This window comes from Physeter macrocephalus, chromosome 17 (assembly GCF_002837175.3).
Source record: "Physeter macrocephalus isolate SW-GA chromosome 17, ASM283717v5, whole genome shotgun sequence".
Taxonomy (NCBI): Eukaryota; Metazoa; Chordata; class Mammalia; order Artiodactyla; family Physeteridae; genus Physeter; species Physeter macrocephalus.
Genome location: NC_041230.1, coordinates 46,014,600 through 46,030,353, shown reverse-complemented (window position 1 = coordinate 46,030,353; position 15,754 = coordinate 46,014,600). Strand labels below are relative to the sequence as shown.

General features: G+C 43.8%; 1 protein-coding gene across 1 annotated transcript in view; it reads left to right on the top strand.

Moving 5' to 3' along the window:
• Positions 1 to 15,754, top strand: part of ADAMTS18 (ADAM metallopeptidase with thrombospondin type 1 motif 18) — a 149,978-nt gene that overhangs the window by 115,626 nt on the left and 18,598 nt on the right. Inside the window, exons 15-18 of the mRNA XM_024125149.1 lie at positions 4,537 to 4,678; positions 7,330 to 7,456; positions 11,784 to 11,988; positions 14,348 to 14,533. Of these exons, the coding sequence (XP_023980917.1) occupies positions 4,537 to 4,678; positions 7,330 to 7,456; positions 11,784 to 11,988; positions 14,348 to 14,533 (660 nt within the window). The remainder of the gene's footprint in view (positions 1 to 4,536; positions 4,679 to 7,329; positions 7,457 to 11,783; positions 11,989 to 14,347; positions 14,534 to 15,754) is intronic.

Genomic DNA, 15,754 nt, shown 5'->3' with positions numbered 1-15,754 from the left:
GTCCTTTTGGGGGGAATAGAAATCCTCAAAGAAAACAAATTCTTTTGTGGCTTCTTGGTGGGAATCATCACCAAAATACTTCATTAATTAAGTAACAGCTACACAGTTTCCTTAGGTAGTCATGTGATCCCCTTCCCCCAAGTTCACAGTAACATTTGATTTCCCTTGGCAGGTTATACGGCACTTTGTTTTTAACCTCTTAAGTAACCATAGTATTTTTAAGCGTGGATGTGTCCATCTCCTCCGCTAGAGAATATGGCTTCTCCTCACCCCTAGAGAGCCATGATCATGGAAATCCAAAGAGATGATGGCGGCTTAGACCAAGGAAGCAGCAGTAGCAATAGATAAAGTGAGACGTGGTCAGATTTGAGTAATATTGGAAGTAAAGATAACGCCATTTCTTGGTCGATTAGGTGTGGGGTGTGAGGCAAAGAGAGGAGATCAACTTTCTATTTTAGCCTGAACAGTTAGAAGGATTGGGTTGCCATTTTGTGAGACTGGGAAGAACAGCCTTTCAGAGAACGGGGAGGAAAATCCCAAGTTCATTGTCAGACTTTGTTATACCTTTTAAACATTCAAGTAGAGATGCTCAATAGACAGTTGACTATGTGAATGTGGTCAGAGGATGGGTTTCATTTACAACTGTGCTGTCCCATATGGTAGCCACTACTCACATGTGGTTCTTTAAGTTTAGATTTAGATTAAATTAAACATAACGTTTTATTCTTCTATCACAATGCATACCAGTGCTCAAGAGCCACATGTGGCCTGTGGCTGCCATACGGAACAACACAGGTTTGTAGTAGAATACTTGTCATCACTGCACAAAGTTCTATTGGAAAGCGCTGGTGTAGAGTTACGAATTTGGGAGTGGTCAACCTGTAGATTGCACTTAAACTACAGGACTGGATGAGATCACCTAGAGGGGTGAGTATAGAAAAACAGGAGGTCGAGAGGTTGGAAGTCAATTTGATCTTGAATCATTAGGAAATAAAGATTCAGCAAAAGAAACTAGGAATGAAGGTCGGTCGGTCAGTCAGTAAGGGAGGAAAAGAACTGAAATGATGGGTTTCTAACAGCGAAAACAGGAGGAAGTGATCAGCTATGTCCAGTGCTTGTGATTGGTTGAGTTAGACAAAGCCGTTGATGGTTGGAAATGACAAGGTGCCCTTGAAAGAGAGGTTTCAGTGATGTGGTGGGGAGGGATGCCTGAGAAAGAGGGACCACGGGAGAATGACGAATATGCGGAGATCCAAAGTCAAGGCAACTCTTAGAGGGATTTTTGCTATAAAAGCGAAACAGTGAATGTGAGCTGGAATTGTATGTAGAGAAGAGATCATTTTTTTCCTCTTGAGATGAGGGATATAATAGCACGTTCATGTGCATATCGAATGATCCAATAGACAGGGACGTTTCAATAAGGTTCAAGAGAGAGGGGACGACACTAGCAGTGATGCCCTTAAGTAAGTGAGGGAAGATGGGATCCAGGGCAATAGATTGGACAACCCGGCTGAGCATCCTGGGAGGAGCCAGGACAGGACATCCTGGGTAACAGAAGCAGAGGAGAAATGTGTGGGTCCAGACGCAGAAACACATTTGATGGGAGGGATTGCCTACGTTCTCTTCTTGATGGTAGCGTCAATAATATTTTTATGGATTGCTTTACTGGAAGCCTAGGGAAACTTGACATCTTGGTTGTTTTTGTTTGTTTAATAGTGATGACACTTTGACCTTCACAGTCCTTTTCTTTCCTCCCTCTCTTAAATGCATCCTGCTGTTCACAGCAACATTTTAAAATTTTTACAGTGAAACCACATGCCATGTATGGCCTAGGTTCTAGAATCTGTCTAAAAGGTAAAAGTAGAATATATTTCAAATGCTCCTTGAAAATGGGCTAAACCACTCTTCAATCACCAGAACATAAGTCCTTGACATTCAAAAGGCAAGAACTAAAGTTATTTTTTATTTTCTTTGCGTTTCTATTGGAGATTCCTTTCCCCTGCGGCGGTGGAAGTCAGGATCTAGTCTGAATGGGTGGTACTAGGAAGTGGAGCTAAGTGAGTGGATTTCTGTCTCTATCACGCTTGCCCTTGAACTTGTCTATCTTATGTGCATGTGTGATGCAACTCCATTGTATTGTAATATCATCCTGATCTTGAGCCTTAGCTCACTATAACGCTGATACATTTCACCTGTATTTTACTGCCATGCTGGGCCACGTGGTGTGCTGCGTTATTTTCTTCCCTACAAGATCTCTGCATTACTACTGCATAAAGAAAATAACAACCAAAAGTGTTACATTTGAGACATCACTTTAACTCAAGGAGGAATTGAGTTGAAATATCTGTGAGCATCAGTGTTCCCTTCTGAATGTGAAATTCCTCTCAAAATTCTAGCTTGATTGTGAATAAAGCTCTAAAGTGTCTCTGTTTACCTAATATCACATGAAGACATTAACAAAAACACTGCAAAAAATCTCAAATAAAGAAAGCATTCTATTTATTCAAAATATATGAAATGTTATAACATAACTGAACACGTGATTCCAAGAACAGTTTGTATCATTTAGCTGCAAAAATAAGAAAAGCAAAGACTAGAAAGATCCTCGGAATTCAAAGACTCCTAAGACCTTGATTTCGAGAAGGTTTTCATTGGTGACTAATGAGAATTCGGCATTTGTTGATTTTAGTGGTACTACCTGTTGTGTTTTGTTTGCTTTTTGTTTTGGATGGGGGTGAGGGAAACAAAGACCCATCTATTAACGATTTGGTTGTTTCTGGGAGCCACCTGGATTTGTTTTGTTGCATGACCACACCATGGAATCTTCAGAGCAAGCCATAATACTTCTGGAGACATTTAAGCTAATAGCAGAGTGGAAACCATTTTGTAGTATCCTAAGGAGCGGTCTGGTGTAAGGAGGTCCTTGAACTGCTGCCACCCACCCAACTTTAATTGAGGTGGGATCCTACCAGACAGAGACAGAGCCAGGAGTTCCTATTTTTAACTGGAAACCTGCTTTGCTTCTTGGCTCTGAATGCCCAGTTCTGGTGGTAACCCACGTTTTTCACAAGACACGGGTTGGGAGAAAACCAGCTGTTTGTATTCGTGCTTTGAGCTTGAAAGAAAAAACAAAGAGAAGTAGTTAAGAAAAGAGAGGATCAGGAAGGGAGGCAAATAATGTGTTTGCCTACACCAAAAACAAGGTGATATCCAGACATAGAAAACAAACTTACGGTTACCAAAGGGGAAAGGGGTGGGAGCGAGGAGGGATAAATCAGGAGCTTGGGATGAACAGATACACACGACTATATATAAAATGATGAACAACAAGGCCCTACTGTGTAGCACAGGGAACTCTATTCAATATCTTGTAATAACCTATAATGGAAAAGAATTTGAAAAAGAATATATATACATACACACATATGCGCACACATACACATATATATACACACACACATATAACAGAATCACTTTGCTGCACCTGAAAGTAACACAACATTGTAAATCAACTACACTCCAAGAGAAAAAATTAAAAGGTGATATCTTACAGTCTTTAGGCACATTTTGTTGGAGGGCCTAAATTCTATTTTAATCTCATTCACCGGTCACCTGTGTGATCTTGCACAAGTTCATTCTTCTCAGTTTTATTTTTTTTTCGATGAAAAAATAGACACCTACATTATAGAGTTGTTAGAGGACTCTTGAAATAATGCCTAGAAAAAGCCCGGCAGAGTGTCTGACACCTGGGAAGTGCCAGTAAATGATTGCTCTTATTTTAGTAGTCAGACCTGATGGTATCAGATTTATCCCAAGTCCTTGCCCTTTTGAGGTCGAATCCATTCCAGTATATATATTACCAACCACTACATCTGATCATATTTCTTTTTGTCTTATCTGCTCATCCTGGTACACGGTTAACAGACACCTACTCTTTGAGCAAATTCTCTTTGGAAATCCTTTTGGGAATCTGCCTGGATTCTAAAGTTGATGAGAGGGCTTGTAAGTGGGGTATTCTAAGGTTTTCTGAGTGCTTCCCTTGTGTCTAGCATCTCCTAGCATCCAGGAGAGGGATTATAAGTTGTGGGCCAGGATAAATCATAAAAATCTATATACGCTGATTCAATTTCAACCGTGATCTGTGGAGCACCAGTATGTGTTAGTATCATGCTAGGCTTTCAAGTTTAAAGAGGAGGTTGAGACCTCATAGTATAACCTCTCCTTCAACATAAGGTAAAAATCTATTTTCTTGCCTTATTCATTGGATATGCCTAGAACTGAGGGTTGTGGGCTTATAGCAAATGTCCTGTTTCCCTACTGTCTTTCTAAATCACAGTTCTGATGCTCCAGAGGTACACATTTTAAAGTGTCAAGGGCAAACTTTAAATCAACATAAAACATACTTGGGATCAATGATGTGAACCAGCTTTGAGGTCAAAATGGCATGCAAATATCTCTAAAATGTTCAGTGAGATTTCTGGAATTCCAGGGTCTGACCTGTATCTTGATCTCTGATTTGTATCTTACACTGTCCAGATTCTGATGCAAGGCCCAAATCCGGGGATATCTTGGAAGTATGCGCTTCCCCAGGTCGTGAATGGAACTCAGCCAGCCTCAGAAAGACACAGCCACACCTGGAGCACAGTGCAGTCACCTTGCTCCTTTTCCTGTGGTGGAGGTAGTTGATTTCCTCACTGTCTTCCACGTCTCTCCTTAAACAGGGTCTCTCACTGGTTTGCAGGGCAGAAATAGAGACATAGATGTAGAGCGCAAACATGGACACCCAGTGGGGAATTGGCGGGCAGGGGGTGGGGGGTGGGGTGAACGGGGAGATTGGGATTGACATATATACACTAATCTGTATAAAATAGAGAACTAATAAGAACCTGCTGTATAAAAAAATTAAATTCAAAAAAACGTATTACAGCAACAGAAAAAAAAATGAAATTATGTTCTTCTGCTTCAGAGTCATCCATGGCTCCTCTTTGCACGTGGATGAAACCCACCCTCCTCGTCACGGCCCACTGGACCCCGCATGGTCCGGCCCCCGCCTGCCGCCTCAGTTTCCTTTTGTAGAACCACCCCCCACCTGCCCTGTTTAAAAAAAAAAAAAAAAACAGAAAAAACAGGTTCTTTCACTCCAGGCGTCTTTCCATTGTATGGTTTAAATAAGCAACAAAAGAACTATCTTTATGGGAACTGTCAGTGTAAGAAAAAAAAAAAAGCAAATATTATTTGTACTCTTCGGGGATTTTCCTATGTAGAAAGGAACCAACTCCCACAAATCCCAAGTCAGCCACAACCAGGACTCAGAAGTTACGCCTCTGAAACTTACAAGGGGGGGAAATGTAAAATATGTGTCCATTTCTTATAAACGTAAGGATTGAGTCACTGATGGATTTTTCAGCTCACAGCTTCGTGTCTTTCTGTCCTGACTTTTCTGTTGTTGTCAGCCCCCCAGTGGGACTTAGAGAAGGTAGGGGCAAAACAGTGAAAACACACGCAAGGCAGACTTAAGACAGCGATCTGACACGTGCAAGCAGGGGCATTCCAGCCCCGCAGGGAAACAGATTAAATCCGAGAAACAGCCCTTGTAAGGAAGGAAGAACAACAGCCATCCTCTCAGTGCGTAGAGGGGAGGCATTTTATTTAGGTCCCCAAATATCACATATTGGTTGGTAAGTCGGTCTTTGTCACACTTGCCCTTTGGGAAGAAGAATGAGTCCATAAATAAGTCCACGAAACCAAAGCATGAAGGGTGGTCCCTCGTTCCCTCATGCTCAGAGCACCTGGTGACAGTGGGTCCCTCTACTGTGTCCATTCCACTGAACAAAATGGGGCATCTTGGGACCAGACAGAGCAGAAATACAGGAAGTGAAGAAATTCTGTCTTCAGCTGCCCAGGCTAGTTAACAAAATATAAGGAAATACTCCTTTTTTAAAAATATATATTAAATAATTAAAAGGGAATATATTTTTTATTAATACACATTTTAAAAGCAATATGCTAGAAAGAAGAAAATAATCTCCCATAATCTTTTAATCAGCAGTAGCCAATGTGAATACTTTGGTCTGTACCGTATTCTTTTTCTTAAGCAAACATAAAAACATGTGTTTCACATACTCAGACACATGCCACACATGTATCATTTTATGTTCTTTTTTTTTTTTTTAACAGAACAGAAACCATAATCTTTATGCTCTTTTTCACGTAGTCTTCGGGAATGAACAGTTGTTCATGTATCAAATGCTCTTGGAGATCATTCGCAGTAACTTCCTGGTATTCCAGAGAGAGCACAGGTTCCTTGGCAGAGAGAGAGATTCAATCCATTTTCCATTTACAGGGAACAAATACAACCCCGGGGAGGATGCTGGACAAGTGCATTATGGGATTCTCCTTTGCCTTGAGTTAGCAACACCTTCGTGTGACTCACAGACCATAGCGTGTCTGAAGTCTAAGAGAAGACAAGTCCAAATGAATACGTTCTCCAGAAGCAAACTCTTAACTTTAGGGAGTCCCAATATTTTGATCAGTTCCTCCTGAAAGTAAACCCCCTTCAACCTAATCATTCTAGCGGGAGTGACTTTTCACTGTTGCTCAGATTCCATTTTAAGGAAAAGTCCATGTGAATAAAGACAATTGAAAGAGGAGGCAGCGTTCCTATGTGGGGAGCTGACAAATACAGTTAATCACACGCAAAATAAAGTGTATCTTGATGAGAGGTCCTGAAATGAATATTGAAAACAAGGCAGTGCGGTGAACAGACAGAAACAAAAAACCAGAGTCCTTGCGGACAAGTATGAACACATATTCAGTGAGTTCGACTTTTTGTTTATATACGCACATACTCTCAGGCCAGTGTAGAAGATGCTTCATGAAAAAGCAAAATCTTAGAGTTTCCACACATAATTGCCCCAAGATTCTTCTTTGCAGAACATTTTCCATTAGATGCGTGAAGTGTGAGTTAAAGCTTGTGGGGTACTTCCCTCAAACAGATATTGCCCTATTTTCAAAATTGTTTTCAATTTCAAAATATCGCCCTGCCTTTATTACTATATCGTTCTAGAATCCACGGCAGTCTTGAAAACTAAGACGCTACATGTTAAAAAGTATTAAAATATGAAAACTATTATCTTAGTGGGGGCGTGGCATGAGGGTGGAATTCACATGAGTTGTAGATTTTATCAGAAGGAAGTGTTTTCATACAATATTTAGGTTCTGTATCTTCAGTAAAATATCAGAACCCTGGTAAACCCGAAGCTAAACTTGGAAACTAAGTGGAATTGGTTATCTGCAGTTTTCACTTTGTAACTTCTGATGTCTTATTAGGTTACATAAGTGTCAAGGCCATTTGCTTACGGGATCAAAACACTCCAGTCAATTCCTCATTCTGCAATGCAAGAGCCAAGCCGGCAACTGAACCCAAAATGTGCAATGCCTTCTCCTGCCCTGCCTAGTAAGTCATCTGGAAATGTCTTTCTGGTTGCATCTGTACTTGTGTGCCTTTATTGTTGACAGGAGATGGTTGAAGCCACTGTCGATGCCTCTGATCAAAAGTGATTCAGAGGGCTTCCCTGGTGGCGCAGTGGTTGCGCGTCCGCCTGCCGATGCAGGGGAACCGGGTTCGCGCCCCGGTCTGGGAGGATCCCACGTGCCGCGGGGCGGCTGGGCCCGTGAGCCATGGCCGCTGGGCCTGCGCGTCCGGAGCCTGTGCTCGGCCACAGCAGAGAGAGGCCCGCATACCGCAAAAAAAAAAAAAAAAAAAAAAAAAAAATGATTCAAAGATAGACAGAATACCCCCCGCCCCACCCCCCCCCAAAAAAGGCAATATAAGAAAGGAGACGAGAGTTGCAGTTAAAATATATAATTTGAAAAACACAAATTTGCTTCAGACCCTCAGACTCTGGCTATGCCAGCATAACCTTGGGGTAAAAAAAGGCAAAAAGGCGTCTTTTTTCAACCTTTTCATAGAGACCCCTCTTCTCTGAACTAAAACAGATATTTAAATAACACAGACTCCTTTGTTAGTTAAATTTCTATGTGGTTGTATGCTTAACTTTTATAGAGTCATCCAAGAATTTAAAAATCATATTACTCTGCAACCCATGAAAGCCCAAATGCAAATTACACAGTAGCAAGACACAAAGTAAAAAGAAGGGGTATAGAGCCCAAGTGGTAACCCCATTTTTGATGAAGAGACATGGTGGGGAGCTCAGCGGGTTTGCTTTAGGATTGATTTTAGCCACCCTACTATTTGAACGCTAATTTTAACTAATGTTTCCAGCCAAATGGAGTCTCTTCTTGTTTGATTTATCTTCTGCCAAATGTATTTATATAGAGTTGACAGGCTTTCTTCTACAGCACTGTTGTGTTCCCTGCTGTTTCCGATCATCTTAATAAGTAGTGTTTGCTTTGTGGTGATGCGATTATATTGCACAATCTTTTTATATACATACATATTTTTTTCCTTGTAAATAGTGTTATTTGTCATAATCGTTTGGGGCTTCAGCTCCCCACCAATGCCCTAGGCCCAATTGTCAACTCAGTTTTTCCCTTAGAGTTTGGAACCAGCTGTATCCTGAACACAAAAAGGAGAAAGACATGTGGGGGGCTTCCATGGAATTTTCTCTCTTGCTAAGAAATGTCTGGCTCTAAAAATATCCCGTGGCTCTAAGACGTGATAACCAGACAGTGTTATTGATCCTTGTGGAATAATCTCTCCCTTAGATGGGGGTGTGTGTGTGTGTGTGCGCGTGTGTGCGCGCATGTGTGTGTACGTTTAGGTACGTGTAGGGATTGTCACTGCACTTGAATGGCAAGCTAATATTTTCTTATTTTAAGCCTCCTTCCCATCCTTGTTTATCTCCACCCAGAAAAGAAAGGAACCCCATTCGTATGTACATCCATGAAAAGGGAGAGAGAGCGTTGGTCATGCTTAACTCCCAGAACTTTCCTGATGGCTCCACGTAGAAATGATATTCTGTGCAGTAACAAGTTTGCTGGCTCTTTAAAAGCAGAACAGCCCCTGCAGTGACTCTACAGAGTTGGAGTGAAATGGGCAGTATCTTTTTGCTTCTTTTCCCTTTTATGCCACCCTATTTTTTTTTTTTTTTTTTTTTTGGCCTCGCAGTGAGAGGCATGCAGGATCTTAGTTCCCTGACCGGGGATCAAACCTGCGACGTCCTAACCACTGGACTTCCAGGGAATTCCCTGCAACCCTATTATTTATCTCAGTATTTCCTGTTGAATAATGGGACCTTTTAGGGACTATTCTTCCGCAGAGAGATACTAGAAATAAGGGCTTAGACTATTAGAGTTCTAAGGACAAAGGAGTTCATCTGACCTAACTGCATTATTTTCCCATGTAATAACCATGTTATATGCCCTACGGTACGCCAGGTCCTCAGCTGAGAACTGGAAGATGGAGATGAATAGCTTGTAGTTCCCGCCGTCAGTGAACCCACCATCGAATGGAAGAGGTGGATGTGTAAACAGATAATTGAGATGCAGTGAGATATGTGCTATAAAAATGATAAATATAAAAAAGCAGTACGGGGACTTCCCTGGCGGTCCAGCGGTTAAGAAAGGAACCCCATTCGTATGTACATCCATGAAAAGGGAGAGAGAGCGTTGGTCATGCTTAACTCCCAGAACTTTCCTGATGGCTCCACGTAGAAATGATATTCTGTGCAGTAACAAGTTTGCTGGCTCTTTAAAAGCAGAACAGCCCCTGCAGTGACTCTACAGAGTTGGAGTGAAATGGGCAGTATCTTTTTGCTTCTTTTCCCTTTTATGCCACCCTATTTTTTTTTTTTTTTTTTTTTTGGCCTCGCAGTGAGAGGCATGCAGGATCTTAGTTCCCTGACCGGGGATCAAACCTGCGACGTCCTAACCACTGGACTTCCAGGGAATTCCCTGCAACCCTATTATTTATCTCAGTATTTCCTGTTGAATAATGGGACCTTTTAGGGACTATTCTTCCGCAGAGAGATACTAGAAATAAGGGCTTAGACTATTAGAGTTCTAAGGACAAAGGAGTTCATCTGACCTAACTGCATTATTTTCCCATGTAATAACCATGTTATATGCCCTACGGTACGCCAGGTCCTCAGCTGAGAACTGGAAGATGGAGATGAATAGCTTGTAGTTCCCGCCGTCAGTGAACCCACCATCGAATGGAAGAGGTGGATGTGTAAACAGATAATTGAGATGCAGTGAGATATGTGCTATAAAAATGATAAATATAAAAAAGCAGTACGGGGACTTCCCTGGCGGTCCAGCGGTTAGGATTGTGCGCAAGGCACAAGACACGCCCCCCCCCCCCCCCCCCCCAAAAAAAAAAGGCAATAAGGGAGAAAATGGAAAGTGGAGGAATCAGGTCTGTGAGGTCGGGGTTGATTAAAACTAATAATTTCATGATAATATACATCTTTTCTTTGCATCTTCCTGTAAGATAAAATGATTGTACAAATATAAGGAATTCTTTGATTTGGTATCATCTCTCTTTAACTAAGATAACATGGATTATGCAATGTTTTAGAATACTTAAAATCCTAGAACTCATGTACTAAATTCTCTGGACTAACAGAAAGGTCTTTAACCGCACACCCCACGCTTGGGGGGTGGGGGGCGGGCAGGGGAAACCAGAGCAAAAAATCATAGGACTAGGAAGAGGCAGAAATGCAGAGGTGTAACAAAAACATATTTGGTCTCAGTGATGTTTTTATGCTTTCAAATGATACTTAGAATATTTGTACACCAAGAGCAGTTTGAGACACTGATGCTTTGAAACGTATCATGATCCCGTCTGGTGGATCTTTTTAATGCTAGGCCTTCAAATCAGAGAATTTCAGTTAAGCACAGGCAGCTGTTGACAAGGATTCATGGTCTCAGTTGATCATTCTTCAGTGTACACCAAGTCTCAGACAGCCGTGAAAAAAAAAAAAATGACCTGGCAATCTTTAAATACAGAACTCGAGATTATATCTCTAACCCATCAGTAAAGTTTAAGGCTAACCAGAAAAAATAGTTGGGGGAACCACCTACTTCGAAATATCCTTTGTAAGACCCTCTCTGAATTTGCCCCTCTCTCTTTCAGATGCTCGCACGCGCACGCGCGCGCACACACACACACCCCCCCCTTTCAGATGCGCGCACGCGCACACACACACACCCATCTCTTTCAGATGCACGCGCACGCGCACACCCCCCTTCAGATGCTCGCACGCGCACACACACCCCCTCAGATGCTCGCACGCGCACGCGCGCACACACACCCCTCTCTCCCCCTCACCGACCCCTTGTTTCATTAGTTTCATTATTGTACTTGTATTAACCTCTTTGTAGCAATTATCAGAAAGTACCTTCTTTATTTGTTCACAGAGCCACCTCTTCCGTAGGCTTCTTAATGGGAAAAGCATTGCTTCATTCATTTTTTCCAACCCTAATGCCTAGGAGATCCCGTGGCACAGGGTTGAAGATCCCAAGTGGCTGAATGAATGAATCGCCCACATTTCCAAATGGCACACGTTTCTTTGCCTGCAGAGGACAGGCACGTATTTTTCCCCAGAATTATGTGGTGATTCAATGTGATTCCCTGCAAATGGACCACATTCACATAGGCTTGAAAATCTACAGAAGCAGAATCAGTATGAATTGGCCATGTTGGTCCTGCGGTTGACCTTAGGCTTTCATCAGGTGGTTGATCTTTCACAGAAACTGCTTTGGAATTGATGGTCCATAGCCTTAACTTGACCAGAAGTAATTTTGTCTCTCGCTGAAAGCTGGAAGCCAGGCGAATGGAGCGTGTGCAGCAGGTCATGCGCGGGGGGCCAGCAGCGCCGGAAGGTCCAGTGTGTCCAGAAGCAGCCCTTCCAGAAGGAGGAAGCGGTGCCGCATTCTCTCTGCCCGGTGAGCACACCCACTCAGCTTCAGGTCTGCAACAGCCATGCCTGCCCTCCGGAATGGAGCCCTGGGCCCTGGTCTCAGGTAAGTGGGAAAGGCTTGGAGTCACTGGTCTTGTTCCCCGTGGAAAAGGAAGGTGACAAAAACATGGGTGGTATCTCTTTTCCCCTAAGAGTGTCTCAGCTGTTGATACCTCTGTGGGAATCACACCGAGTTAATGTGAAATGGGCCGTTCTAATTAGCATTTGTAGTGATGCTTATGCGGCCAGAAGTGTGAGACCCCCTGTACAACAGCTTAGAATACTTCACAGGCTCATCTCCTAAAAAATTAGAATATGGAGGCCATTTAGGCTAGACTAGTGAGTGTTGGAGGATTGGCAGATGAAACTGGCTACTGAATTCTCCAAAGCAAATGGAAAATAGCAAGAACTAGGCAGAGAAAGGGTATTTAACTCTTGCTTCAGTGGCAAGAGGTGCGGTTATGAGACTACCGAGAGGAGTTGGGCGTGAAGCTGGCTCTTGCCTCGAACTCCCAATGAGAGGTACAAACTCATGAAGTTGGAAGAGCCCTAGAACTACCTGACATTCACAACTCAGAGGGCCTCAGCTGAAGGCAGTTTGTCCCCCAGGGGAATTTGGCTGTGGAGACGTTTTGATCGTTGCAGCTCCAGAGGGTGGTGCTACTGGCATCTGGTTGGTAGAGGGAAACATCCTACAATGCACAAGGCATTGTAAAAAACGTCTGGCCCCCCCGAAATTATCTGGTCCAAAATGTGCCAAGAGCCCTGGTACACAGCATCCTCGCAGGTGAGAGCCCGGCCTCTGCCAAACCATGGATGGCAAGCCAGTTTTAGGGATTAATGCAAAGAAAATGCGGAGGCTTCATCACCTGAACTATGAAGCCAGGTAGGAGCCCCTGACCACATTTCTACCGAGCTTCCGCATAGGGTGCATTACATCCTGGAGAGTATTGATTTCGGATGAAGTTTAGCCTTGCACCCTCACACCCCCTCTTGTTTGACAACTAAAACCAAATATGTCCTTTTGAGAACTTAGTACGAAAGGGGTCCTTCAGAACTGATAGCAACCAGTTCTTCCATTAGAGACCATGGCTCTGGAAACCATTTGGGAAGCAATTTAAACACTTTACCATGCTGGAAAAAAATCGCGATAAATAAGAATTCTATCGAATAAGAATTTAACTACTTGGATGTTATGAACATGAATGAGAGATGTTTAGGGGTGCAGAGCCCTGGTCTGGTATCAGACGAACTTGCCCATCTCCACAACTTGGCAGACGGTCGATTCATCTTGGTCGAGGTACCTAAGCTCTGTGACTCTCAGACACCTCCTGTGTAAAATGGGATAATAGCAATTATCTCATGGGCTGGTTAGAGGGTCATGTGATATAGGTCCTGGTATACACTAAGGTACATCATCATGCAGAGAAGGCATTAAATGTTCTCTGCTGTGGTTTGCAGAGAGATGATTATTATGATATCATCATCGTCCTGTCTCCATCTCCCTTAGAAATATGAAGAATGAGAATTCCCATTGGTCCTCTGAGCAGGCTTGGAATGGTGCCCCAGATGTTTGCAAACTCACAAAGAGCCAAGACAAATGGGACCACATCTCGTGCGGCCCTTCTGAGAGGCGAACAAGAAGACTGTAAAGGCCAGGGAGGGGACACGTCCCTTGAGGGCACACCCCAGCCTGGGGCCAAAGTCTTCTAAGTGATCTTGGCAACTTTTGAACTACAAATCTGAAAGCCAGGAGATTATTTGCCGCCTTACATATTTCACAGCTCTTGTGAAGGTCAAGACAGTAAGAGTAGAAGAGTGTGAGCCCACCGTGCACAGTTACTCCCAAATATTTGATGAGTGTCGACTTGATTTTTCCCCAAGCACAGTGCCCCGCCTAGAAACAGCAGATGTTAGGGGCAAGAATTGGACACTCCCACCCCATTTTTATAAATGTCACGGTCCGTTGCCATCCCTATTGTACATATTATACTTTGCTATTACTCTCCTTGTCCGAAGCACTGACAATCCTCTTTCACCAGTGCCCAGATTGACTCTGCCTTGTGCCGGAGAGAGATGCAGTTACATCAATGAATAGGCCCTGTACCGTTTTCCAAATTGTTATCACGTGTGCTGTGCACAGACTCCCTCTCTCCTCCATTAAGAATAAAACTTGTCTTCAGACCTGGGGCAAGACAGCAACCCCTGGGCATTCAGAATGTTGAAAGGGAACACTAATCTGTACTTAGAGGCTCTGGATGGAGGAAAGATTTATTCTGCTGGCTGCAAGGGATTTTATTGGGCATTTGGCTCTAGTGCTTAAAAATTGCTTTGTAAACCCTTCATTAATGCATACACCTGGAATTCACCTGGAAGACAGTCTTTTGAGACTAGCATGTACATGCCTTTCTTTAAATCTCAAGTGTTCTAAGACCTGTGGACGAGGGATGAGGAAACGTGAAGTCCTGTGTAAAAGTTCTGCCACGGTAGAGGACGTCCCTGAGAGCTTGTGTGCCAGCAGCCCGAGACCAGAATCGCAGGAGGGCTGCGTCCTAGGACGGTGTCCCAAGAACAGTCGGCTCCAGTGGGTCGTCTCTTCGTGGAGTGAGGTATGAGTTTAGATGTAGTGCTGGGTTTTATTGGGAATGCTCAGCTCACCCCCCAGCATCCAAACGCTCAATGCTCCCTTCTGTCCCACACATGTATACCAAGTGGCTACTTATTATTCATCCTTCCCTGCTGATTTCTTCCTCACATATTAATAAAGCACCCATCACACTGATTGGGCAGTGCCTGGGCCGTGGAGGTACCAAACCGCGTAAAGCAAGTGTAGAAAAATACAGGTGGGACTTCCCTGGTGGCGCAGCGGTTGGGAATCCGCCTGCCAATGCGGGGGACGCGGGTTCGAGCCCCGGTCCGGGAAGATCCCACATGCCGCGGAGCCACTAAGCCCGTGCGCCACAACTACCGAGCCTGCGCTCTGGAGCCTGCAAGCCACAACTAGAGAAAGCCCACACACAGCAACGAGGACCCAACGCAGCCAAAAATAAATTCATTAAATAAATAAATTAAAAATACAGGTAAGGTAAGCGGAGTGCTGTGGTAGAGGTCTGTGATTCCACAGGAGAGCCTGAGGTCCACCCAACCCCCGCGTCAGGAGGAAGCCTTGGCAGAAGAGACTTTCCAGGGAGTGTGAGCCTGAGGCATGAGCAGGGATCAGGCAAAGACAGGGCCAGGGCTGTGCAGACAGAGGGTGCACCGTATGCAAGGGAGAGACCGGAGACTATAACGCAGTCAGGGCGGAACTGGGCAGGGGGTCGGGTGGAAGCTGGAGGTCTCATCAGAGGCACAGATCTTGAGGTCCGGGGGTGGCGGACTACAGACATATCCTATAAAGGTGGGGGAGCTATTTAAGATTTTAACTAAAGCAGTGGAACAATCAGGTTTTCATTTCAGACAGAGGGGAACCCAAAGCGAGAGGCAGGAAAGGCGCTTGCCTGGATATTGCAGTGATGAAAATGACAGATGAAAGTTTTCCAGGAATGGCAGGAAGCAGGGTCTTTGAGAGCTTCTCAAGAGGCTTGCTGGTACCTTCAGGCCTATGTTGGGTAGGGAAGAGAGAAGATTTAACGATGCCTCCCAGACTTCTAGCTTGGGAAAATCCTTTGAGTTCACAGGCATAGGAAACATGAGAAAAGACGCCAGACTGGAAGTGTAGATCAGAAACACGTAAGGCGAGGTCTCTGCTCTTATGGAGTCCACTGTCTGGTGAGCAAGACAGATGCCAAGAAAGAGAAAAGGTCACTAGTGGGGATGGTGAGGTCCAGTAG